At 37.4% G+C, this 27,494-nt stretch overlaps 1 protein-coding gene across 1 annotated transcript in view; it reads right to left on the minus strand.

Annotated features, from left to right (window-relative positions):
- The window catches only part of LOC104274614 (calcium/calmodulin-dependent 3',5'-cyclic nucleotide phosphodiesterase 1A-like), a gene marked incomplete at its 3' end in the record, with an annotated part of 77,676 nt that overhangs the window by 12,178 nt on the left and 38,004 nt on the right, over positions 1 to 27,494 (minus strand). The window contains exon 2 of the mRNA XM_009870301.1: positions 2,634 to 2,747. Coding sequence (XP_009868603.1) covers positions 2,634 to 2,747 — 114 coding nt within the window. The remainder of the gene's footprint in view (positions 1 to 2,633; positions 2,748 to 27,494) is intronic.

Here is a 27,494-nt window from a genome sequence, read left to right on the forward strand (position 1 = left end):
TGCTTATGATCCAAACTATTATTTCTAATCTACTAATGAGTTCAATAAACTCAGTTCCAGACTCCCAACAGCGGTAGCTCTGTGCAGGACAAAGAACCTGTATTCTTTGGTGGGAACGAGGACAAATGTAATGAAACAAGCCAACTCCAGCCTCCATTGCCATTTGACTCAATGACACATTGCTTTTGTTCCCCAAACATTAGCTTCCCAGAAGCTGAAGAGACTTTCTTTGTGTGTTTATCTTTAAAAATTTTAGTGCAGATTTAGACTATAGAACACTGGTCATTGAAAGTATGAGAAATTAAAATCAAAATCAACCACTATAAACAAAAATTAAAAATACAGAGTATAAAATGCAATCCACTAAAAATAAGAGAATAAGACTTGATTTCATAAGATTTGATTTTTCAGTAAGATTGATTTCATTAAAGTAATTTCAGTTTTAACTATTACTTATAGTCTAAGTAACATGGGCAAGAAATTTTATATGTCTATATACAAATACTTCAGAAATATCTATACCATATGCTTAATGAATATTTATATAATGAATGCTGCCAAACTTTGGTAGATTTACAAAATCTGAGGTTGCATTGGAGAGCAAAAGTATTCAAGAAATTAGAGCAAAACAAGACACCTGTCTCGAGTATTTTCTTTCTGACTCAGTACAGTGAAAAATCAGATTATTCTACAAAATACTGGATGCAATATAATAAATAAGATTAAATATTGCTGTGCATCAAGCTAAGATTAAACACTGTTGTGCATCGAGCTAGGGAAGAGCAAAAGCTTTATTCATATGCTGAAGTGGAATTTCTGAAAATGAATAGTCACCATTATGTGGTCATAATGCCTCTTGGATTAAGAAAATAGCCTGAGGACTATGAAAATCTTCCAAACCACTATAAAATTATGTATATTTCTTTTCATTTGGGCAGTTTAATAATCCTGCTGTCACAACCTATGAGGGCAACTAGTTTATTTAAAGATTTGCTTGCAGCAAAAATATAAGGCACCTCTTGCTGCCAAAGCCCACATATTTTTCAGGTGTATTATTTCTCTCTTTGTATGAAATGTCTATTACTTGTCCTGATGCTCCCACACAAAGCCAGCAAGACCAGATTTCTCACTGTAATGATACTATTCATTTCCACAGAGGCTGCTTCAGATTAGAAACTCAATTCCACATTATCTTCATATCCTTGTCCTACTGATCAGGAAGAGCTGTGGATACTATATCCATTTAATCACAGTGTTTGAGAGGTGTATGGAAGGAATAATCAGTGGTTACTGTCCTTGTCCCCTGCACAGCTTTGACACAGCTCCCATGGTTATTAATGCAAAATATCTGCTTCAGCTCTGAGCACCAGTGGTGACGGGGTATCCTGTAATACAGGGGAGAGAGGACAGAGATCTTCCACAGGAGACGTGTCAAAAACATTTATGCTTAGAACAATTACTGAAAAATGAAATTATATGGTTTCTGTTGTAGTAATATGAGCCCAAAGAGAAGTTTGCTTATCATTTCTTATATCTGTCTCCCTTTATCAGTTGAACTACAGATACAACTATGAAGCAATGTAAATCCACAAATCAACCTTTGATTCAATATAAAAGAAGTTTCGTTACCTTAAATCAGCCAGTAAAACTGATAGAAATATATCCACAGTGGCATATTAACTACTGATATTTTAAAACATCTAATTTAAATGTATTGTTTTCTGAATGAATTTTTTCTAACAAATCCAGTCCCCCAGAAGTCACATATGATGGCTAGTGCAAGCCTGCACAGTTTAATTTAAGTGCATCTGTAAACAACTTGATAACACACGTGAGCCCTTTTGCAGCCACTGAGGTGCCTAATGCTTTTCAAGGTGTGTATTTGACTTGGGATCACCAACACCACTTTCAAAAGTGTCCCTTAGACCTGTATTGCAGCTGAGAGGCTGCTCAGGAAAGCCTTCCCTGTGACCACAGTTTTGTCATTTTTTTGCAGAGTTGGACATGCATCATGCACTGTAAGAGCAGGACATCGCTGAAATAAAAATTATAAGTTATCGTTAACTTTAATGTAGTAAATACCTTAAAATTCCTTCAAGAAGCCAAATACTTCTAATTTAATTGGATTCAACCCACATTAAAGATGATTGCCAGTAATACTGCCAGTAACAATAATCATAAAAAAAGCATCAAACGTTTTAAAATAAATCACAGCTTTTCGTGAATTTATGTATTTACAGGCCAGATTATAATATCCTGACTCATTTCTGTAAGCATTTCATTCCAAAACAGCCCATTTTTTTCAGTGATACAGTCCTCATCATGATCATTGATATGTGGCCTGTGGGGGAAAGAAAATCCATGCTTCAGAAAATTCTTGTGACTTTATACGATGGACATTTGACAAGTAAGGGAGACGAGAACTAGGCAAATTTGCCAGACGATGGTTACATTTGACCTTTGGAATCTTACTTGCTTTAACTTTGTCACTAAAAGACCCAAGAGCCACATACGGTTCTTCTGATGTCCAGAGACCTTCTTTTCATGTCAGTTACAACTGCAGGCAAAGATCAAATTTCTAAAATATTATTACAAACATCCTTTCCTGTTTTTTTTTCCCCGCTCAGACTTACCTGGTTTCATCAATATAAACTGCCTCCAGAACAGACGCTGCATATTCAATATTCTTTTTTAAATCCACCACATTAATGTCACCCTTCTCCAGCTGCTTTACCAAGCATCTTAATCTGTTGGGGGGGGGGGGAAAAGAAAGAAAATATCAGTGTGTTGCCAATATCAAATTTCACTGACTGCATACTCTATTTGAAATATTGGAGCCAACACAATGGCTATCATAGGCGCAAGAGACCATCACTGTGTCTCTTGTCTTGTTTTAAAAATTCCGGTTTTAGAACGTGCATAACAATGACCCGTTGTACACTTCTACAGCTTGCTAAATTTGTACGATCTAGTAAGGAAAGGTGGATACATCCCAGTAAGTCAGAGAGGGCTCAGTAACTACCATCAGAGTGATTTCTTACCAATTTCTGACATTACTATTATGTCTGAGTCTCTAATTTTGTTTACATAATAAATAAAACTTTTCAAGTAGTTTTATTGTAATCTGTATGTGCTTAGAAGGTTGAATATAATTTCTTAATATCCACAATGTACTGATTTTGGCCTCCTTTAAATGTCATTAATTTTTATTTAAGCCTTCAGTATCTTTTTGCTGCAGAATTTGTATTTCTTAAGAAGCTCTTATACTCTAAACACAGAAGATAATGTGGAGCTCCATTGCTTCTGTGTTTACAGGGAGTCCATTACTATACCAGATGAAAGGTGGTGCTCAGGGCATTACAAAAATCTAAATACTTTCCCAAGTGTGCTTTTACTTCTAGCTTTGAGAACTTTCTTTTACATTACAAGCATGGATACGCCCAAAGGGGATTTTGTAATGCATCAACTCATGCCTCTGCGGCAATACACTTACACAGACAAGCTCCTTGAATACCAGATTTTTCCTAAACTCTGTAATGAGAACACTTCTGACACTGCTCAACTTAACCAGAGTAGTCACAGCACTGGAGTGAAATGAAAACCTTATAAGTAACTGTGTAAAGCTGTGACTAAATGGATACTTGAAGGGTATTTTCCTTCTCTCTGTGCAAATCTGAGTTGAAATAGCCTACAGTTTTGTATCATATAAGATAAAGATTTCTGTAACTAAAGGTACATCGTTATTTTAACATAACTGCAGTGAAATAATATTATTATGTGCATGAAACGTGAAACAAATGTGGGAAAAAAGCATTTAGTTAAAAAGTGGATTGAAATCGAGTCAGCACTAAGCTGACTTTACTTTCAGAAAAAAAAAAATCACGTAATGTGAAGGAGCACATATGAAAACAAACAATATGTTATACAATAATATGCTACATAGGCTAAAATTATTTCTATTGGGCATATGCAGTACTTGATTTGACTTTATTAAAAGCAATGATATTCAAAACAAATCTCTCACAAACCAGGAAAGTATTGTTTCATCATCAGCCTCATTTCATGTTTTTTGTTTATTTGGTCTAAGTATAATTATATCCAAGCCTGCAATGATAATTTCAGCAAATGCAGTTTTAAGAAGAGCCTCCTCAGTTCTCCGAAGTCTTAATTCAATTCAAATTAGCATAGTGCATAACACACGTAAGGCTCTTAGCAACCATATTTACCTAATATTTTACACAGTGCATTGCATATCAATGGAACGGAAAATTTTGTGTTAAAAATTTCTGTCAGAGAAGTGAAGTGGGTGGATGAATTGCTGCGGGAGCACATCTCTTACACAGAAATAACTTCATGCACGGGGAGGCAGATCCAGTACGTAACTCCTTCCACTTCAGACGTACCAATAGGCTGAAGAAGCTAATTAGAGACGCTTGCCTTGCAGTGCACACCACACACACTGTAACTCTCCTGGGATGTTTATTCCTCAGTAACTCACACAAACACACATCCAATCCCTCTTGAGCACCAACGTCAAAGCACCCCGGTGAGTCTAGCAGTATCATTGCCCATCACTGCTACCTGCAAACAGCCATAGGGTAGTTCTACCACTTGCACTGCTCCCTCCATGTCTGATCAAGCATGTCTCTGAATCAAACTTTCCAACAGAGAAGCACACATGAATTTAAAAATGCACTATTTTATGGTGTGGGGCCAATGGCCTCAAATCCTACAATCTCCAGTAGTTCTAGGTTTTCTCAGGGCATAGACTAGATAACAGATATGTGGAGTCCTTTTCACACTTGTAGGAGGAAAGGGATCCCTGAAGGAGCCATTAAGCCACAATGACCTTGCAATATCTCGCTGGTTGGGTGGCACTCAAATGAAGTAACTTGCCCTGTAGTTATAGTTAATATTCCAAGAGGAATGCAGACAACAAGAGTGGGCAATTTGGAAAAGCTACTCAAGCAAAGTTAAAGTGTCTCTGAAGATGTTACGAAATCACAAAAGGATGGAATCCACAGAATTCAATGACAACCAGGACTCTGTCATGTCATGCATCCATGTTTTATGGAGATGTCCTCAAGAGTGTAGCTGAACCAGTGCAGGTCTGTCACAGAATCATAGAACCATTTGGGTTGGAAAAGACTTGTAAAATCACACAACCATGGGATAATTTGGGTTGGAAACTACATTTCCACTCTAGCTTTGAATACATGGAGATTTCACAGTCTGTCTGGGCAACCTGTTTCAATGTTTAACCAGCCTCACAATGGATTATTTTATCCCCGGTATCTAACTTGAATATCCTGTGTGGCATTGTGCCCAGTGGCCTCCAATCTCTGCTGTACAATTCCAAGAAAAATCTGTATCTATCTATGGTACAGCTTCCCACTAGGAAGGTGGACACAGCAATAAAGTCCTTCCATAAGGTTACTGATTGGACAGTCACGAGGTGATAATCATGAGGCCTACCCTCAGAAGTTAGAAAAACGGACTTTCAGTGCAGGCAAATTAAGTGGATTGTAACAGCGTGTGAATGATCTGAATACACTCAACATATTATGCCACAGAGTTTAAGAGCTGACATTGGAGTAAAGAAACTAACAGTTTAGTAAAGAATGTCTATGTATAAGTCAAACCAACATGTGTTTAAACACTCATAGCCTAGCATCCTGCACAACAAAATTTTAAAAAGACAAGGAAAAGTAACAAAAAAGAACTATTACTCCAGCTGTATTGGGCAGTATTTTTGTTTGTTTGTTTTCTTTTAATTAGGGGTGATAAATTGAAAACAAACATCAGAAACACCATTAGAAACCTGAACTGCTACTTCAAATTGGAGTTTATTGTACTACCCTGTCTGTAAAGTGTGCTACCGAGAACGAATAGAGAGCAACAAGAAAAAACAGCAGGGATTATTTTGTGAAATAGAAAAATGGACTGTCTCGACTGTTTTAAAGTGCAAAGAAGTTAACTTGACACAAAATGAAAGAAACAGATTTACAGAGAAAAAGAAAGATTATTTCTATCAGGACAACTGAAAACTGCATTGGAAAACTAGCTGCCCAAGTTTATAAGGGAGAAAGAGATATCTGCAACTAATAAGGAGAGTGGGTGGGGAACTGTCTTCTGTCACACTGGGTGAACACCATTAACAGCGCTGTGGTATTAAAAGCTTTTACGGACAATCCCAACATGCTCTGCTCCTACCTATCTTTAACAGGACTCTCTCTGAGAGTACCAGGACCCGTTCTTCCCTGGTTCTCACCCCCCAACACACCCCATGCAGCTGATGTCCATGTTTAGCTTTGAGACCCAGCACACAGGCAAACCAGAAGAAAATGTAGTAATTAACAATATCAAAAAGTAGTAATTAGCAATATCAAAATCATGACTCATTTTTCCCTCCTTCCTCAATAAAATTGTTGCAAATTTGAATTTATAAATTAAATTTGGCTGTACCAAATTACTGAGGATATATTTTAGATTATTTTAGAAGGCTTCCTGTTACAATTTCTACAGTAACAAAAGGGGAAAAAAAGGAAGATAAGGAATCAGTGATTAAAAAAGACTTTCTGCAATGTCATCAGGAGAAAATGTTTTCTTCTATGGAATCAAGCAAAGGTCACAACAAGAGAAATATGTTTGGAAATACTGAATAATTGTCCTAAACACAGATTAAAAAGACAACAATGAAAGATGCCAGGGCTGGGATTATTTAAGAACAGAGATTACAAAGTAGAGAGGCAGATGAGTTAGACAATTTCAATATCAGGTTTTAAAGACTGCCTCTTCTTTTTCCAAGTGAAAACAAATTACCAGTGATCACTGAGAATAAATGAGAGCTAAAGGTTCAGGCTTAGCAGTCTTCAAGAACCAGAAGAGGAAAATTCAGTCTGAAGTTAACTTCCGAACCTGAGAAAAAGACTCATGTGTCTGCTTTCCCAAAGACTGCCTTTATCTGACATCTGAGTCTCCACACCACTGAGCACTGCAAAGACACAGCTTTCAAACTTACACATCTGGACTTCACTTAAAATTGTTTTGGAAACTTTGCACAAAAAGCTGGCTTTCGTCACAGATCCTATTAAAGGGGAAATGAAATAAACTGTAAAAAGTAAACTAACTGTGCTTCCTATCATATTTTGAAATTAATGGAAGTCACTGTTGAAGGTGGACAGCGAACACGAGTAATTCTTTGAAAATAATAAATGCATGCTAATGCTAATTGCAAATAAATAGTTAATTCTATTAATATTCAATATTCACCATGCCAATTTAAAAATTATCTACGTCGGTTAATTCCAATTACAAGTTGTAAATTGTTATGTTCCCACGAACTATTTAAGAGAAGCCTAGTTTTGTGCCGAATGTATTAATCCCTTGAAAACATTATGAGTAAATATTAACAATGTGTTAAAAAGTTAAAGGACAGAAAAAATTACCATCTTCTGTAAAAACAATCGTTTCATGTTTTGTTTGGACTATTTAATACTGAATCAGACAATTAAGTGGATATTTGTAATTTTTATTATAGAAGTGATTTGACCTTCTAAATGAACATTGTAAACTAAAAATGGGCTGTTATGTAATGTGAGATTAAATATATAAGAGGAGGAGAGTAACTATACTCTGATAATATGGTTAGTTACAATTTAAACACCATTACTTCTTTAAAACTTTGGGGAAGTAGGAAATTTTAGTCTGAAACTATTTAGAATGAAAACTGGAAATCAGTTTTGCTACTCGTAGTAACTCTTGTGATAATCAGCTGAATAATTTTCACAACGTGTAGAAAGCATTGCTCACTCAGTAGTTCCTCAGCTGAACACTCTGAAAAAAGGCCAATATCCAGCAATTCCAAATCATTAACAATGAGAAGTTCACCTCATCTAGTTAAAACAGCCCAATCCCAGAATCCAAGTTGTTTTACATACCTACACATTTAAGATTCAGGAAAACATTTGAACCAGGAGAAATCCAAAACAGGAATAGCAAAGCATCTTCGGAAAGTCACAACAAATAAGACTTATCACTATTTCACTTGAATTCTAAAATTCCCTACAGAAATTTCCCAAATTCCAATTATTTGTATGTGAATTGATATAATCTGATTTTTACACTTTTCAATTAAGAATCTCCATGTAGAAAATAGAAATTTTTCTAAATATACCATTCATTCCAACAAATACTTTAAAATAACATAGATCAGAAATAAAAAAAATGTAATAATAATAAAAAAGGACTATGCATAAAGTCCATGCTCTCACTTTTTACAGTAAAAACCCTACAACATACAGATTACTAGAAAGCTTTTATTAGGAGAATATAATTCCCTTGACAGGGATGTAATTCCTTTTATGTGTGTTTTCTGCAAGATGGATGGCAAATACCATGAAAAAGGAAGATCCCAGCACAGATGTAATACATGGCTATGAAAGACTAGACCTGATCATACAAATGGACCAGAGACACCGGAGAAAAATCCAGTATATGGCAACAAAGATTCAGAAGTGTTCCCTCTGGGCAGCCACTCTTGCTCCCCTGCTCCTACCTGCTGTTACAGTGTGGCCAAGTAACATGGCTTCAAAATAGCTAACCTTTAATTCAAGGTTACATTATGGTGAAGCAAAACATGCTGCCCTTTTGCCCGTAAAGGCAAGGCAAGCGCATCAATGGAGAGCAAGGATTAGAACCCACAGCTCTTGACTCAGGTCTTGGTGTGCATTTCAGTTCCCCAAAATCATAAAAAATGCAGTTACCTAATATTTTTTCCAATTAGAGATGTTGTTTCAATAAATTCCACTACTAAGGAATGCAAGAAAGATACATCACATTTTCGGTGCTGAAAATGTATTTTATGAAATTACTTCTCAGTCACTGCTGTGTCTGAACATATGCACAAAAAGCCTTGTGGTTGCTAAGGGTTTCACACATCACACTAATTTCATGATTATTTTAAGAATATGAGTGGTACACACTGATCTGTAATTATGATTCAGTCATTAGAAAATAAATATTGAATCTGTTGGCAATTCAGCCGACATTTTGATATATCAAAACTTCAGTCCCATATTGAAGAATTAAAATAGAAGTTGTGCAGCTATATAAGACACATAGAAATTTACACTTCCTTAATGATAAAAGTGTGCATTTTCGTGGTGATAGAACAGCCCTGGCTGTTTAAATATTGATCATGTTTATGTAAGATTAAGTGGTTTTCCTTCAGGCAGGCTTTCTCTATTAGGCTTCAATTCATTTTATCTTACTCATCCTATAAATTAATTATTTAGCACTCTAATACTGTGTAAATATTATCCTTTGGGTCTCATTTAGTAAGAGGTTCGAGTGTGTTTAAAGGCTTAATCAAAACAGTCAAAACTCCTAAGTCTTCTTTAGCATCTAGCTGAAACCACAGAAAGCCATGGAGTTTCACATGGTTTCCACCTGAAACCATAAACTGATACAAGCTCTCTAAATCATTACTGATTTATTGCATAACTCTCAGCAAACTTGATCAAACAAATTCCAAGCACCTGAGAAGCCTTCATGTCTTAACCTCGGCAACACTAAAGGTCTGCTCTTTGCAGCTCTGTAACCTTTCACCATCTCCACCATCATCATCATCTGCTGCTCTGGGGTGACACCGTAGGGGAGGAGACTCATGGCATCTGTTGCTGCTGCTCTTCCCTGCTGTATCTCTCACCAGAAGTAGCTTTCACCATCAGACTCAATGTATTTCATCAGCAAAAAATTTCACACATGAATTTCTACCATCATCCTTTGTGCACATCCAAGGTACAGAATGAAACCTGTTTCACCCAAGCTTTAAGTGATTTCAAACTCCTCTCTTGCTTCTGCTAATGAACCATCATCAGTGCTAATTCGGTTTGCTTTCCAGGTTGAAGCTTAATGAGAAAACCCTCAAACTTAAAGTGACTTAATATGTACATGCATTCAAGTGTCTTCTGTTAGATCCAACAAGTAATCAACACATCTTCCTTTACCCTAAACTCTATGGCTATTTCTATTGTCTCACTGTCCACTTCCATTATCTGATACTCCCATTTCACAATCGAGCCCTGAAATCAAAGGCAAATAACGCACAATCTATAGGACTGATTTGTAAATTGCAAATTACCCTTCTAACGGCTTTTGCTGAATATTTATTTTTGTCTGAAGATTAACATTCTAACTACAAGGTTGCCCTGAATTGTATATATGTTATACAGAATGATAACTAAAGCTATTTCATCTTGAAGTTGACAAATACTCGAACAGTCTGTATGTCTCAAAGTCTCCATCATAATCTAGCTATCAACAACAAGCTGGGACAAATGTAAACTCATCGCCTACCAGAAATCAGGCTTGAAGATGACGGAAGAATTACAATATATCTTATTTGCTGGAGCTAATGCGATAAACACACAGAAAAGGCACATAGCCCTTATTTCCTTATAAAAGCTTTATTTTTGCTGCAGACAGCAGCTTTGAGCACAAAGAAGTTGCTACAAGGCAGAAGTTAAGCCTCTAAATCTTCCAAAGCAGTCCTCTCCATTATTTTTTAAAAAATATTCCATGGCAATAAAAGGATATTTCTAAATAGAGCACCTCACACATACATTTGAGTGCTGGCTCTGTGTCCCAGCAAGAAACTTGTATCCAAACCTCTGTGCCACTGGAATTGATCAGAGGAGGGCAGGCCTGGCACGTCTCGCTACCTGTGCTTCAGAGGAACTCTCTTAGCCCTACCTCACAGCTCCCAGTCATCATGACTGTGCCTCCCAAACTTGTAAGAAAGACCATGACCTACTTCTGTCCCAGGGGTGGTCCCAGAGTCATGTTTGGTGGTTCAAAAGAGTTCCTGCTAGAAGGCAATTCTTCAGGCAACAGTATTACACTACAATCCCTCTTCCCTTCACATGATCCAGACAGTTTTAAGATGACTTCGATGCACTAAATATCTGATCTCATCACAACGCCCAGCAAATGGAGAATCTCTTGTCAGCAAACAGATAAATTTAATGGTCACAAAATGTCTGTCTTCTCCCTTTCATGTTCCCCCTGTTGCTTATACTGCTGGGAACTACATTTTGCTTTAGCTGCTCTTGAAACTCTGCTACGGTATTTTATCAACTTACCAATTACCACAGAATGATAAGGCTTTGGAAATAGATGTCTCACTACTCTTATCCTATCTCTCCTCTCATTCACCCTGAAGTCATTGGTACACCCATCCGGAATTAATGTGCTTAATGTCCCCTTAATTCCCTGAGACCAGAAAACCTATGTTGAAGAATGTTAATGTTGATCCTTTGAAAAGGGCATGCAAAGAGATAGAAAATCCTTTTAGAAACATTAAGAACAAGATATCATATAAAAAGTCAATAGATGTTCTCTCATTTAAGACTACATTAACCAGACCTGGTAACTTTGTGATGAAAATATTTTCTAGACTACTACTAAGAAAATATGTTGTTGTCATTGTGAGGGCTTTTGAAAACCTTTTTGGTGCAACTTCTGCATTTGGTAAGGACAGAAGATTAGTGAGTGGCACTAAAAACATCATTGCCCAAGGATCAAAGAATCTTCATCTATGACACTGACCATGAGCATCCTTTCCTCTACTTGGTATAGCCGTGTATGAGCAAACAACCCAAGAAATAGCCTTTGTTAATGTTAAAGTAAGGAAATTTTGTTCTGCAATTTCTCTGTGGAACCAGACTACACTAAATACCATATAATCTGTATATAATTAACATTTTTATTTCCCTAAGATAGAAATTAGAACCAGGACAGAATTTCTTTGCTGCATACCACAAGTCAACGTATATAAATATCACCAAACCTTTAGAGCTAACACTTCTGGTAACTTTTAAATTTGCCTCATTAATAGTTACAGATTTTTTTGACACTGTGCTGTAGAATCTAGGTCCTGGTAAGTAGTCTGGGTCCTCTGTGTTTATTTACAAATGATTTTATAGTTATTTCTGACCTGTTGACTACCATAGCTAGAGCAGAAACGCAGTACTGTTTGGTTGCTTAGTATGCTTACTATTCCATTCCATTTCTCTCAAACAACTTACCACTGATGTTATATTAAGTCAACAGAAGTTACAGAAGGACCTATCTAAAAATATATTACAGAAGAAAAGGTTTTTGAAATAGCAGTCCCTCACATTCAATCTAAGAACAAGGCCAAATAGCCCCTGCTATATCTCTGTGCCTCATTTCACCACCTTTTTTCTAGAAATTATGGCCCCCTATATCTGACAGCGCAAGTGCACGTGTAACAATATATCTTCAACCGTATATTGCCAAAACAATCTGATTCACCTTTCAAGATATTTCACAGTGGGAGGATTTCTGCTAAACTCTTTCCACAGAACAGGCTTATGGGTCATAGATATGTGCAGTTATGCTACCAGATGAATCAGTGCAGTTGGTTCAGCTGGACTACCAGCTCAAAATAACAATCAACATAAAAACCAAGATAATCCTACTTCAATCCAAGCTCTAACTTGTTATTTGGTTTACAAGTCCTCCTTTCCTACTTATAATTAAATTTAAACACTTAAAGTACTAGAATATTAAAGTTATACATTTAATACACAATCACACCTTCCAGATAGGATGACAGAGCCAATTCAACACTTCAATTTTTAAAGTGTATTATGGGTCCTGAAGAACAAAGTACAGATCTCTATGCGTTGGGATAAAATTATAAAATGCAAAACCCATAAATATCTGCATTAGGAACTATTACAGACTACTGAATAAAATATTAAAATAGTTTAAGAGTTATGTTAGTTCGCCTAAAATGTTGTAGAAAAAATACCACCATCTTAATTCAGAATTCTTTTTTACTCAATAGTTAAGAGCTTCAACAAATCTATTTTCACTAGAAGAATTTTTTATTCAAAAGATGGAGCACAACAGCCGTAGTAATTACAGTTCAATTTTGCTGTAAAATCATTACTGTCTCAGTGGTTCTGAAGAAAGGATATAGTACATGTAATGTATATGACAATGTAAAAATATGAATAGAGTTTTTATTTAAAATTGCAATACTGCAATTAAAATGAAGGGGGAAAAAAAGAAAAAAAGGAGATGCTATAATCCATCACACTACGTTATGTGCAAAACTAACTTCTGACACTTGGAATTGTTAAAAATAAATGCTCTGCTGAAGAATTGCCAAATCAAAGTACTTCAGAGTAAGTCTTGGTAATGAGAAGTAGAACATTAGAAAAGCTTAAACACACTTGAGAGCTGTATAAATGTTTAAAAGAGAGAAGAATCAAATGGGTGAACTATTCCCCTATATTCTTTAGGAATGATCATAAATATGAAATGTAACAAGATCATTTGTATTTACATGTGTGAACTTGATCTAGGATTTGTCTACCTGAGAAACTAAATTTGAATTAGGGTCAGGTAAGAAACTGCAATTCACTATCCATCCTTGAATAGCTCCATATTTGAATACTTCAGGATGAGTAGAATTAACAAAAACAAGTCAGAGACTATTTCAAAGAAAGCTATTCTTGATCAGTATCACATTAAACCCATTATCCAGCGTATAGTATATAGGGCTACGTGCATATTCATTTTTGTCCTGAAAACAGTTGTGACAGAAAATGTAGCAAACCAAATAAAAAAACCATGTGTAGTCAATCCCTGATATATAGCTGCCACTCTCCTCAGCCTGTGAAGTGCCTGACACCTTGCTATAGAGGGTTCAGGCTTTGTAGATCTGGGAAGGTAAACTGAGTTAGAGGCCATTCCTTACCTGCTGGTGTTTCCTTTGCCTTCATTCGTGCTACCCGTAAGAGTTTCCCCTGTTCCTCCCACATTTAATAAAACAAAACTAACCGAGTGTGAAAGTATTATGCAGAAAGTGGTGAACCAAAGCCTTGCTCTAATCTAGAGGGCACCATGGTTGTTACCACAGAACTGCCTCAGGTTTTCCTCTGCTGCCCTCATGGTTTTGATCAGTTTGGGTCTTTGTTCTTACACATCCCACAAAGTGCCTTAACTCATCTGTCCCAAGCAAATGTCCTAAGCCCAACCATTTTTACACTGTCTTGCCTGCTTTGAAAACATGCTATTACACTAACTTGACTATTACACTATTTACTAAAAAGTGACTGTACTTTCATAGCTCCTAATTTGTCCATGTTCCAGGTTTGAAGTGGAGCATCCCTCAGAAGGTATAGTCGCAGAATCTACCACCAAAAATGCTACTTTTGTCTTGTTTTAACTTAGAAAATACAGCAAACATAGACTGTAATTCATGTACAAGATATTATTGTAATATTTTGGTGTTCATCATATATGTAGCTGTTCGCATACAATTTGCCTGTTTGCATAGAATTTACACATGTTATAAGCAGACTAGATTGAAAATTCAGCACCTAGCACACAAACTGGTCGGGACAATATTCAGAGGATATTCATGACTGGAGTAACCCAGAAATTATACTTGTTCATCAAGAATTTTGCAGAATACAACATTTTACTTAACATGTCTGCATCTCGAGCTGAAAGAAAACATAACACAAAAGATATCTCTCAGCCCAGATGGATTACAGCAGAATTTTTCAGAATGTGTCATGTTTCTTACAGAAGACATAGACATAGGTGCTTCTTTGTTTTAGAAAGAACGTTCTTGAATTAATTATCAGTCAGGTTTGAGGAATCACACCATTGTATGTCTGGTCCTGTAAAATACAGCATCAGATCCAGCATTTTCCTAAAGCAAAGTACATGGACTGTGCCTTATAAAGCACCTCTTGTGCTCTTATGGCAAAAAAAAAACCCCTAAAACTAATTCTCAGGCTTCCTGTCCAACACAATGACCATCTTTCTTAGCTGCTAAACGATACACTGCCGCAATGGTTTCTAAAAAATGTCCTACACTGATTTCAAAATGAACCACATAACTAAATTCACCCAGTAACATTTATTTCCTTGTGAAATTGCTTAGAAATACTCTGTTTGTTATCTGTGAAAATACTATACCAGAAAGCTTTCAGCTGAAAAATTACTGAGCTTCTAGGCAAGCACTGCTTTACATGAAAATTTCAAAATCAGCTTTTAATAACATAAAATTCTGTTCTTTACATCCGTGCCTTTCTAGGACTCAGAAATTAAAACAATAATTCTTCAAGGTGATGACAATACAGCATCCCTAAATGTACTCCTCGAGGGCTGTGGAATCTAACCTGAAAAGTTCAGCCCTCTTATGGTCATGACTAACATAATTGCTAAATTGTGCTTCACTTTTCATAGCTCTGCTGAATGAATCACTATCCTTCAGTCTCTCTGCAAAGTATTCCTGTTCTTTTCATGCAAGAACATGGCTACATTTTAGCTTCAGAATACAAAACTAGTAAATTCTTCATTGAATGTTACAAGATAATGTTTGTTTACACACTAAGGATTTAGGAAAATCTTGTGTGTATTAAAAAAAAAATCAAAATAGGCAGTAAAACAGTGTGTTAGAAAGTGTAACTACATACTGTGATTTGCCTGTCATAGTCTCAAACAATACGTTGTTTTGTTTTCTGTTGCTTTTCAGATTCTTCTCTTGCAGCATATTTTGTATTGGAATCCTTAGTTTTGAAATTGAATTATTCACTTTAATCTAAAATAACATTATTCAGAGAAGTAAGCCAGTAGTTTTCCCAGGAAAAACAAGCCAGCTTTAATACAGTAACAATCAATCCAAGCACTGATCATGAGGGAGTGCTTACCTGAATAAACACCATAAACAAATACTACAGCAAACTATACAGGAATTAAATTTAAAGAAATTAATGCAAATTAGAAAGTACCTTGTTCAGTAGTCTCCTACCAATACGTTAGTTAAGTCCGCAGATGTCTACTTGGTGTCTTGAGTATGTAACGCTGGACGTTCTTGAATGGGTAACGGTGAAAGGGAAACTTAGTGTAATGCTAATGAACAGTGTCATTCCGGTGAGTGTGGTTTTGCACGTGTGCCTTGATCAAGCTTAGGGTTAATGAGAGTGTTTACAGCCTGTTCGATTGTGATTATTGGGACAAAACGTCTCTCAGATTTCATTGCCATTAAAGATCAAGAATGGTCACACTAGAGTGCGGTTTCACTCTGGAAAGACAATGTGAAGGTAACAGCAAATCAGACGGATATCACCTTTGTGGGTGGCCACCACCCTTTCCTAGGTCAGCAAATGACAGGAACTGCTACAGACTCTCTATGTGCTCATATGGCCTGAACATCAGGGCCAGGGCCCTGGCTGGGTATCTGCTATGCAATGTTCAGTAACATCGCATTTGACCATACTAGGAAGTGAGTCTTCCAAGTCATTTTATATGTATCTCAGATTACTATTTCTGTGGGTTTGGGGGTGTCTTAATGCTGTATTTTATGATTATTGATGACTAGAAAGTCTATTGTAAGGAACATTTAAGGAACTTGTGGACTCTAAGCAATTTGTCATTCTGAAAGATGTAATTCTGAAAGATGTGCGAGAGATTTCAGTGACAACATTGGCCAGAGATTTCAATTTCATGCAGTGAAACACAAAGAAAGAAAGAGGAAAAAATAAAACACATTTTTTTACCATAGCAAGGATAGACCTCACACAAAAGAAATCCAAACACCCAACTGGAAGATAAATACATATCTGGAAACTTTGCTTCAGTTTATTAAAACCTTTGCAGTGCCAAAGCTGCTAGAGGCATTCCCATACATAAATTAAATACACATTGAAAAAGAAAAAGCGTACATAAGGCTGGGGCATGTAGCATAGAATCATAGAATCATTCAGGTTGGAAAAGACCCTTGAGATCATTGAGTCCAACCACTAACCCTACTCTACAAACCCCACCTGTAAACCATATTCACCAACACCACATCTAAATGACCTTTAAACACATCCAGGGATGGTGTCTCAATCACCTCCCTGGGCAGCCTATTCCAATGTCTGACTGCCCTTTCTGTGAAAAGAAATGTCTAGCCTAAACCTACTCTGTTGCAGTTTGAAGCCATTCCCCCTTGTTCTATTGCTAATTACCTGTGAGAAGAGACCAGCATCAACCTCTACAATATCCTTTCAGATAGCTGTAGAGAGTGATGAGGTGTCCCCTTAGCCTCCTCTTCTTCAAACTAAACAGCCCCAGCTCCTCCAGTCACTCTTCATAAGATTTACTTTCTAGGCCCTTCACCAGCTTTGTTGCCCTCCTCCGTACTCACTCCAGCACCTCGACATCCCTCTTGTATTGAGCTGCCCAAAACTGAACACAATACTCACGGTGTGACCTCACCAGTGCCAAGTACAGGGGCACAATCACCTCCCTACTCCTGCTGGTCACACCATTTCTGATACAGGCCAGGATGCCGTTGGCCTTCTTGGCCACCTGGGCACACTGCTGGCTCATATTCAGCCACTTGTTGATTAGAACCCTCAGGTCCCTTTCTGCCAGACAGCTTTCCAGTCACACTTCCCCAAGCCTGTAGCATTGCCTGGAGTTGTTGTGGCCCAAGTGCAGGACCTGGCACTTGGCCTTGTTGAAGCTCATCCCATTCAGATTGGTCCATTGATCCAATCTATCTAAGTCTCTCTGCAGGGCCTCCCTACCCTCTTGAAGATCAACACTCCCACCTAACTTGGTGTTGTCTGCAAACTTAGTGATGTCTTTATCAAGGTCATCAATAAAGCTGTTAAACAGAAATGGTCCCAACACTGAGCCCTGAGGAACATCACTTGCGACTGGCCGCCAGCTGGATTTAACTCCACTGACCACCACTCTTTGGGCCTGTCCTTCCAGCCAGCGCTTTATCCAGCAGATCGTATGCTCATCCAAGCCATGAGCAGCCAGTTTTTCCAAGAGAATCCTGTGGGGAATAGTGTCAAAAGCTTTTTGAAAGTCTAGGTAGACAACATCCACTCTCCTTCCCTTGTCCAGGCCTTTTAATATTTAAGGCAAATGCAACAGTTGTTGAAAGATTTACTTCCTTTTTAGGAAACTCGTGCTGAAATGCCCAATTGATTAACTGAGGGTATGCAATGAAGTCAGGTTAAAGCCCTTCCCTAACACAGTCAGACAAGAAATACAAATAAAATGTGATCAAGTTAGGGTAGCGATACTGACATTTAAAACACTAACTAAATTAGCAATAATATGTATTTTTGTGATGAAATTTGCCCAAGACTCAGTAATGTAAAATTAAAGAGAGATCTGCAGAAGCAGCTGACAGTTCTGTACAGAAAGTGCATGTGCAACTAGAAGATTGGATACATGGATACATGTTAATGTATTTTACACGAAGAAGAAATGTAAGTAACATCAATGTAACGATTTTCCTCCTGTAGATCCTAGATCAGGTATTAAAGAAAGGTATTTGTATTATGATGAATCGGATTTAACATGAAGTTAATCCAGGGAGTAATTTAAAGTATGCTTTGCCATGTAATAAGTGTTTTCTACTCTTGTTTTCAAAATGTACTAGTATATAACTACTTGTTTAAGCTTTTCATTCACTATGATTATTATTTTGAGGTTACATCAGCTGCATTTATTTTAAATTTTAATCCAGAATAGTTAAACTCAAACTCTTTTCTGGAATACTTATACTAAAACTTAACTAAGAGCAGCATCAAGTGAACAAGCACAAAACAGCAGAGTAAGATATTGTTACAGTGCAAACTAATAAACCTTTTCAAATTTGTTCTCATGAAATGACAACAATAACTCTCAAGGCGAATTAATCAAAGAAGTTTTAATTATTTTGGGCTAATAGAGTTGAAGGCGCTTGCTCAACCACAGCCATCCTGATAGATTTTGATATAGTGAAAAAAAGAGATCTTGGCAGCTCAACCACAAACATGATTACAGAAATGACATAAAAATTTACTAAACTTTCACGACCTCATTTATACTATTGAGTTGTCTGACATGGATTTGAATTATTTTTGCAGTAGGAGGAATTAATTGGTTCCACTCAGAGACAGAATAGCTTGACATGCAGATACATATTTGATCATAGATTGACATAACAACACATAATCTGACAACATATAATTTAATCATGAGAATAATTCCTTTGTGAGGTGGATTTCTGAGGTTCACCCCTGTGTTCTATCAGCTCTGATTATAATCAGACTGTCCTAACATTCCAAGGCTGAAAATCCAGGCTGAAATTCTTTTCCATTAATTACATTAACCTCATAAGTCTAACTGTCTTGTGCACCTACAGGGCCTTTTCTTTCAGAAGCCTATGAAAGCTGCTGAGTAGAACTATTCAGGTTATTTTAAACAGCACTAATTTTTCAATTTAGCCCTAAGATACATAAATAAAAGTGCAAAAGCTACAGCAATAAAACCTGTCCCTTTTCCTCTGCTATGCCTTTCATATTTCTGTTCAGTCCAGGTTGCTTCCACCTCTGCCCGAACACAGGCACTTCCCTGCTCTCTCCACGTACTCCTGCCATGACTCATGGGTACCCGCTCTCCTCTTTCACCTTCTAGTCGTGATCCTTAACCTATTTCGCATTTCCTCCAATCTTGGTACAGCGCACCCGAAAGAAAAATTTTGCCCCTCCAGGCCTTCCTTCATTTTGGTCCCCCAACACCGTTGCTCTAAACTGAGCCTAGTCCTTTCCAGTTTTGCTTGTTGGTGTCTGGTTGGGTTTTTCCCTGCTATTCAACTCCCTGCACTCAGACAGACACCCTTCACCTTGCATTTCATCTACAAAACATACTACCCATAACTGTGTAGCTTACTTAGTGAGGACTTTTATTAATACACAGCTACAGTTTTAGATGTATGACTTCATCAATTTTTTTCAAATGTTTATTTACGCTGATAGGAAATATATGAAATATTGGCAACAAATGGCAAGTCTATAGCACTTGAGTCACTAGGCAAGGCAGCTTCCTGCAGATTATTCTCACGAGTCCTGTTCTAAGAAGATGTATTTTCATCATCTAATTTCAACATATGTATTTTCAACATCTAACTAATAGAAAGCAAGTAAATAGGAAACATTGTACGCTCTCTAAGACTGAAGACAACTGTTCCCTAGATCTTCATCGCTCTGCGTTATAATGCTGATGTCAGTAAGAGTGTTAGTCATGACAGGCCAGAACTGCAGTTGGCATGAACCTCACAGAACACAGGGGCGTTATACCAGTTCATATGAGCACATGTGTTTTCTGATACACTTGGGTATAATGTCATGAAGAAACAAAATCAATGTTTTCTAAATGAAACTATCTTCATTGATCCTCTTTTAGTTCAGCATATATTACAAGTTCCATTACAAAGTCATTTAACAACTCCTGTTACAAAGACATATAAGAAGAGTCCTTTAGACGTACATGAATACCTCACACATATAATAAAGATATATATGGACTAACAGTTCATGAAAGATACTTTTCACTGCTGTCGCCAATGAAGCACAAGTCATGCTTCAAATGAATTGTGCTTAATTCATTTAAAATGCTCTCAAGTAAAGTTTCAGCCCTGAAAATATATTAAATCATAAATTATATCAATTTGAGACCTGAATCCTGTAGCATATCTTCTTTTCACTACAGGTCGAGCTGACAAAGAATTCCAGACAGATTTCTTTGAAAATCCTCAGCACGAGCAGAGCTGTGCTGGTGTCCCACAGAGCTGAAGAAACAGGGAGCCGAGCCAGGTGACTGGGGCCAGCAAGGACCCCCAAAAAAACATCTGGGACCTCCAAAAACCCCTCCAGGACTCTGGGACTTGCGAGACAAAGCAGCTCACCCACACAGAGAAGGATTTGTTATGCAAGTATTTCTCAAACAACACAGGCATCAAGCTGTCTCTTACCATATCCACATCTACACCAGAGCTTGTGGCTTAGCACTAAACTTCACCGAGAACCACCTTTCCTTCCCTACCGCTATTCTTGTTACATATCAAGAATTGACTTGACCAAGGTAGATGTTTTCTACTGCAATCCTTTTTTTATTTTCCATCAATGTAGCCTCTTCCAAGCTCCAAATTATACACAGAGTACACAGCAGAATGATTTTGAAATGGCATTACATATTCTAAGAGAAAAAAACACATAATCTTTAACAAAATAATTGTCTGATTTTGCAATCTTTTTATGCACACTCTGTGTAACTCCACCAGATTTTTACTAGCAGGTGGCTTTAAAATTACGTCTTAAACTATCAATTTTAGGTGGCTTATAAAGCAATTCAAATTTTCCTTTCTCTGATGGTAGTGGAATAAACGAGCATCGGTGTATTTATCAGTAGCATACCTTATAACACTATAAATTTAATACATGTTAGGCCTAAGTCTGCTTTGGAAATTATAACTACTTTTCCTTCATATTTGTTCTAGTGTTCTCTTGTGATGAATAAGGCTGGTTTTTAGTTGCCTTTCTGAAACCTGTCAGCACTTCCCAATCCCACATTTGTAAAACTGCGGCACTTTTCCAAAACATATTGTCTAATAAATCTTATTTAAACAGAACAATCTTTAAACAGCATTTTGCAGACCTACATCAGTGAATAAACATGGAAACTTTTCTTTTATAAATAGGATTATAGGAACCCCGTAAAAGTCAGTTAAGAGGGTCTTTAGATATTTTGAGTTTTAATAAGAAACTAAGATAAATATATCATGATAATCCTATTCACACCACCTATGGAATCTCTATTTATTAGACCTGTCATTGCATTTAACTAGCAGCTCATAATTATTAAAAAGATAAACACTGTCGTAATATGGGTTCATGATAGCATGTTCTATTAATAAAAAAATATCCCTGCAGTTCCTTTACTGTTGTATTATATGATATGATAATGTGATCTGCCAGACCATTTACAGCATCTTCTTACAGAACTGGACTGTTCTTATTTAGCTGTTAATTTTAAAATAACATCTAATTTTGTAGTAATTACAGTAATAGGTTAGAGTTATCCTGAAGCCACATGTTCTGTTCCTATTCAGATTTGACCTAATCTCAATATTTGACCTTTATATTTACATTTAATGCTATAGGCATTCATATCACTTCACACAGTAAACAAAAGCACAAACATTTCCCTTATGCCAGAGAGAAAACAAAAAAGCTGTTTCCAAATAATGTGGAATTTATCAAGTAGGCTATGAGAATGGATCTTCTTCTCAACCAAAATTTCACTAAAAATTATATAGCATCAGAAAAGGTTTCAAGTTTGAATAATTGGCATCTTCTGAGAAAACCCAAGCCTGTATTTTGTCTAAAACCTCTTATCAGCAGAGCACAGAACAGTGGAAGCATTTTGCAGTCAGGTTTTTTTTTTCTGAATGTTCACAGTGGTACATGACAGAACAGCTTTATTTCTTCAGCAGTTGATTCTCACATGCATCAGCCTCTGGGCCATCTGATAAGGATTGTTCTGTTTCTCTAAATCAGTAAGTACATTAGACCTCTGCTCAGCTGACGTAAGTATAGATCAGCCAACTGCTGAATGTCCATTTTATCAGGGATACTCTCAGCAGCCCAAACAACACCCTGCTCCCAGTTCCTAGTCTCCACGATTTTATAATCCAGTTCACATGGCTGCTCAGACCAGGACACCAGGAGAGAACGAGAACCAGGATGTCCAGCTATGACAATAAGCGTATTAATTCATGATTCTGTAGTTCAGACATGTACACACTTCAGGCAACCAAGACACCTTTTCAGAAAGGACCAGGTAGTAAAGCATCAACAGAGAAGGAGGAACAAAAATCATATATGTAAAAATTCATAAGGAAAACAAAGTTCTCACTCACGTTCCTTTTAATAAAATTAAAGTTTCTCTTTAGCTAATCAATAAATTATCATCAACATTATTTTAAACCATGGCAGACACATTTTCAGCTCCAACATAGGGTTGACAAATTCTGTATTTTAAGCTAAGACCACCTAGTAAGACCTATTTGCACATAAATATGTATATTCTATCTATAATATCTAAGCTAGCTCCACTTTCCACAGACCAGGAACAATTATCCACTTATATTAACAGATCCAAAGTTTAACTTAGTGATCCAATTGACTCTATGGAGCCAGCAAGACTTGACACATGAGAGAGGTCTTGTGCAAGGAGACATGTCTGATCTAAAGATCTGCTCACCCCAACAGATTTGGACTTCTGCATTCCAAACTTCTTGTCAGGAACTGCAATAAATACTGTTTTGATCACTTGTGTGTTTAGAAGACAATTTTTCTAGACTGGATTATTCAATGGATTAAAAAATAGATAAAGGTTCTGAATAAACGAAGCATATTGTAACTACTATACAGAAGACAGAATGTAGATTCTTGTTTTACTTGGTCATTTTAGACAAAAAGATAGAAAATTTCAGCTTTAGTTCTTTGTCTCTAAGAGAGACACATATCAACTGAAAATATCTATAAATATCAGAAAGAAACACTGCATTAAATTGCTTGAAGAATCATAACATGCACAATGCCAAAAGATCCCTTGAACTTTAACCTGCCTATAAATACAAAGAGCTGGCCAGTGGTATCAGCTGCAGAGGTCACATAGATGAAAACGTCTGGAACCTGCACAAGTTTAAAAAAAAAAAAAAAAAGGAAAACTACTGCCACAGTAAAAGAATAATTTTCTTCTAATCTCTTTTCCTTGTGATGTATTTCTACATATAACTGTAAAGGAAGCACTTCCAAGAAACTGCATATACCCAAGCTGCTTGGTGGAACTGGCTTCCTCTCCTGACCCAAACACTGCCAGAAGTCAATTTGCCACCTGTGTGGCTTTCTCAAGCTAGGTCAAAGGAAAGGAGTCAATCTACAGAGCAGTCTAGTCTGTCTTCAGGTTTGCAGCTTGGCATAAATTTCAGCTCTGATATCATGGAAAAATTTCAATTATTAAGAAAATCTTAAATCAGAATTGAAAAAGTATTAAAAAAATGGGTAATCAACTTTAGACGTCAAAAAGAAAAAAAACAGCATTCATAATAAAACTGTATAAAAATATAGCACAAGTGCTGCCAATAAACATTTCCTTGCTTGAGATGAGTAACAGTAGTAACTGTTTTTGCTCTAAACCCTCAGCATTTAAAGTTGTGCAGCCAGCTTGGCCTGAAACATTTATATGTTTGAAAGGCATCTTGCCGGGAATGCTTTATGCCTGCTTTTCTGTCTTGTTCTCTGAAATAGAAGGAAAAGCAATATAGGCACAGAACTATGGATTAAAAGCTGATTAAATGTACACAGAATACATCAAAAGAGACAGATTTTCCATTTCCATCAACCAAAAAACGTATCAATTTCCTTTAAAAGCCAGTGCATATAAATAATGTAGCTGCTTAGGTCATCTGCAAAGCTTTCTATATAGTAAAGAATTGAATTATGGTTTCCTGTTCCGTTATTTGTTGTCTTTGGTCACTACCCAGGTGCACGGAAAAGTTTTTAAAGTAATGTTTATCACTGAAAAAAAGAAAATTCTTGAGAGCTACAAAGTGGCTAGCGTCTTTAGCAGGAAGAAAAGGATTTGCTTAATGTTGTTCTGGCACACAAAGCATAAATCTTGTCTCAGAGAGAGAAGCTATATAATCTACTCTTTCGCTTCTTTCACAAGTTGCATGCTGTCAGAATTGACAGAAGATTTTACAAGCCCTAAAGTGCAAAGCCTTCTGTGTAAATATACATGTTCCTTTTTAGTTATTAGCTCTAACAATTCTGAGGTTTTGCTCCTTTAATATTGTGAACCAGACAAATTTTGAATGGTCTGTCATCTACTAAAGTTCCCGTCATGAGCAGCTGCTGCACAGTCAGAGCTGGAGGCTGGAGAGCTCAGTCATGTGCATTTTACCTGCAACAGTAAGCAATTACGTGTATGAGCAGTTCCATCAGTATCAAGAGTGAGACACCATAATTACAGACTTGTACAACTTGGCCTCAGAACAAAACAAAAACAAACCCAGGAACTTAATTTCTGATCAGTTATATTATACATTAAACATACATTATGCCCAGAAACAGGAGGCTCAAATCAGGTATCCAAGATGGGCATCTTGCGCCACTGGAGATGCCCTGGAGTATCTCACCTGGTCCCCAGCTGCTGCTCCAGAAGAGCGCAGGCGTCCTGCAGGTCCTGTGCCATATCTGCGAGCCCTGGGTGGGTGTCTTGGGCACCCTCAGGTGCCTCAAATGGCACTAGATGCCTGTATTTAAGTGACTGATGCAAGCCTAGGCTGTCATTTCTTTACAGATTAAGCAGATACATGCTCCTTCAGACAGAAGATATTCAGTTCAGAAATCACTGAAATCTACTTGAAGATAAAGGGGAGAAGGGTTACATTTCTCCAGAGACAGAGAGTGTGTGGGCTGGTGCTAGTGCTGCAGTATGACATAAAAAGCCTGGTCTCGTACATGCGTTGTGAGAACAGAAAAAAGAGAGAGAAAGCCAGAAAGCCGGAGACAGAGAAAGAACATATATAGTGCAGTCTTCTGAGACGTCAGGGGCACAATTATCCCCTTCTTTCAGAAGATTTTTGACCTCTTGTGATTTATTATAATGTGGCTTAACAAAGAAGGCCTCGTCGTTTACTCCTGTGCCCAGGTTTTACCTCACTTCTCAGTCAAGCACAACACATGCAGAGGAAAGCAATATACATTCTTAACACCAAAAATCTTTTTACACTTACCAGCATGGTATCAAAGGAGCACAGACTAAATCTGCTTCTGCTGCTGGGCAAATAAAGTACTGGCCATAACACACATGGGAACTAAATCCACCAGATAAAACGCATGGTAATTTTTTTGTCGTTCTCTATTGAGATCAGCTATGTTCTCTAGTCTCAGCTTGCATTCTATGCTCTTAATCCAATTTATTAGTTACTATGTCTGACTACCACGTTACCCAGGGAATATGCAAGTGCTCCAGTGTAAGGATCTCCCTCCTTCACTTTCCTGTCTCCCTCCCAGTACTAAATCTTCTCAGTCACCCCCCTCACCTCTCTGAACCAAGGCAACAGACTGTGGTTGCCTGGGGAGAGATCAGCTGGGATTTTTTTCCTCAGTCAGCTGTATGAGATGGTACCTGTCACCAAGGAACAGGACTAACAATGCTACTCATCACAAATGAAGCTGGAATCCAATCTCTCACGGGTCCTTCTCATGGCGTCTGCTCATTTGACCTTAAAGGACAGGAAAGAAACTAATGCACAAACTTTGGCAGAGAAGTTGGACTAGATGATCTATAGAGGTCCCTTCCAACCCCTAACATTCTATGATTCGAGACAAACATACTTACGTCAAGCTAACACAGCTGCAGAAGAGGAATCAGCAGCTGGCAAGAAACAAATGACTATCTAAACTGCTAATTCACACAGAACTACAGAATGTCAGGGGTTGGAAGGGACCTCTAGAGATCATCTAGTCCAACCCACCTGCCAAAAGCAGGATCACCTACAGTAGGTCACACAGGAACGCATCCAGGTGGGCTTTAATGTCTCCAGAGAAGGAGACTCCACAACGTCCCTGGGCAGCCTGTGCCAGGGCTCTGTCACCCTCACAGGGAAAAAGTTTTTCCTAATGTTTTTGTGGAACCTCCTACGCTCCAGCTTGCACCTGTCACCCCTTGTTCTGTCACTGGACATCATTGAGAAGAGATTGGCCCTGTCCTCCTGACACCCACCCTTTAAATACTTATAAACATTCATGAGGTCACCCTTCAGTCCCCTGGCAGGATTTAGCAAATCTGCCTCTTATGCATTACTACTCCAAAAAGGAACACAGGGAGTTAAAAAAGTACAAGAGGTACAATACTTAGCTCTTCTTACTTCCATTGTTTCATTTATACAAAATTATAGACCATAATTTATGCACAATACTTTACACCACAGGCCAATAAGAGGAATTTATTAAACCAAAGTAACTTTTTTAGGCAGTTTCTGTGTGTAGAAGTTAGAGCCATCTCAACAGTCTTTCTGACATTTGCTGTGACCATGGTGCAAATACCATCCTTAAAGGGATGATCAACAATACTTACAACTTCTCCATTTCATGAGGTTTGGAAAATAATTGGAAATGCATGAACACAATTGTGCAGGTATGAATGGCTTCGTGGCCACTGTAAACATTATACTTATACATCAATATACAACCATCTTAGGTTGCTTTAGAGAGCTTCTAGTTACTAGAAGCTATTTGGCTTGGCTTCTGGCCTACGGCGCTACTATTCCTATACAGAAAAATTTTTCTTCCAAAAAGTCATTATAAAAGCAATATAAATAAACACATCCTCCTATCTTTACACAACCTATTCCACTAAAATTAGACTGCTTGCTTTATTGTTTCAGGAAACCATCAAACCATATAAAAGGTCTATAAGGCAGAGCAAAACACTGGCCTGAGATTAATTCATGCACCTGCTTGAGCTCTTTTAAGATCCCAGTGACCCTCTTACACTTCTTTCCCACTCAAATGTGTCAGAAACACCACTGGCCCTACACG

Source organism: Apaloderma vittatum, unplaced genomic scaffold (assembly GCF_000703405.1).
Source record: "Apaloderma vittatum isolate BGI_N311 unplaced genomic scaffold, ASM70340v1 scaffold3825, whole genome shotgun sequence".
Lineage (NCBI taxonomy): Eukaryota > Metazoa > Chordata > Aves > Trogoniformes > Trogonidae > Apaloderma > Apaloderma vittatum.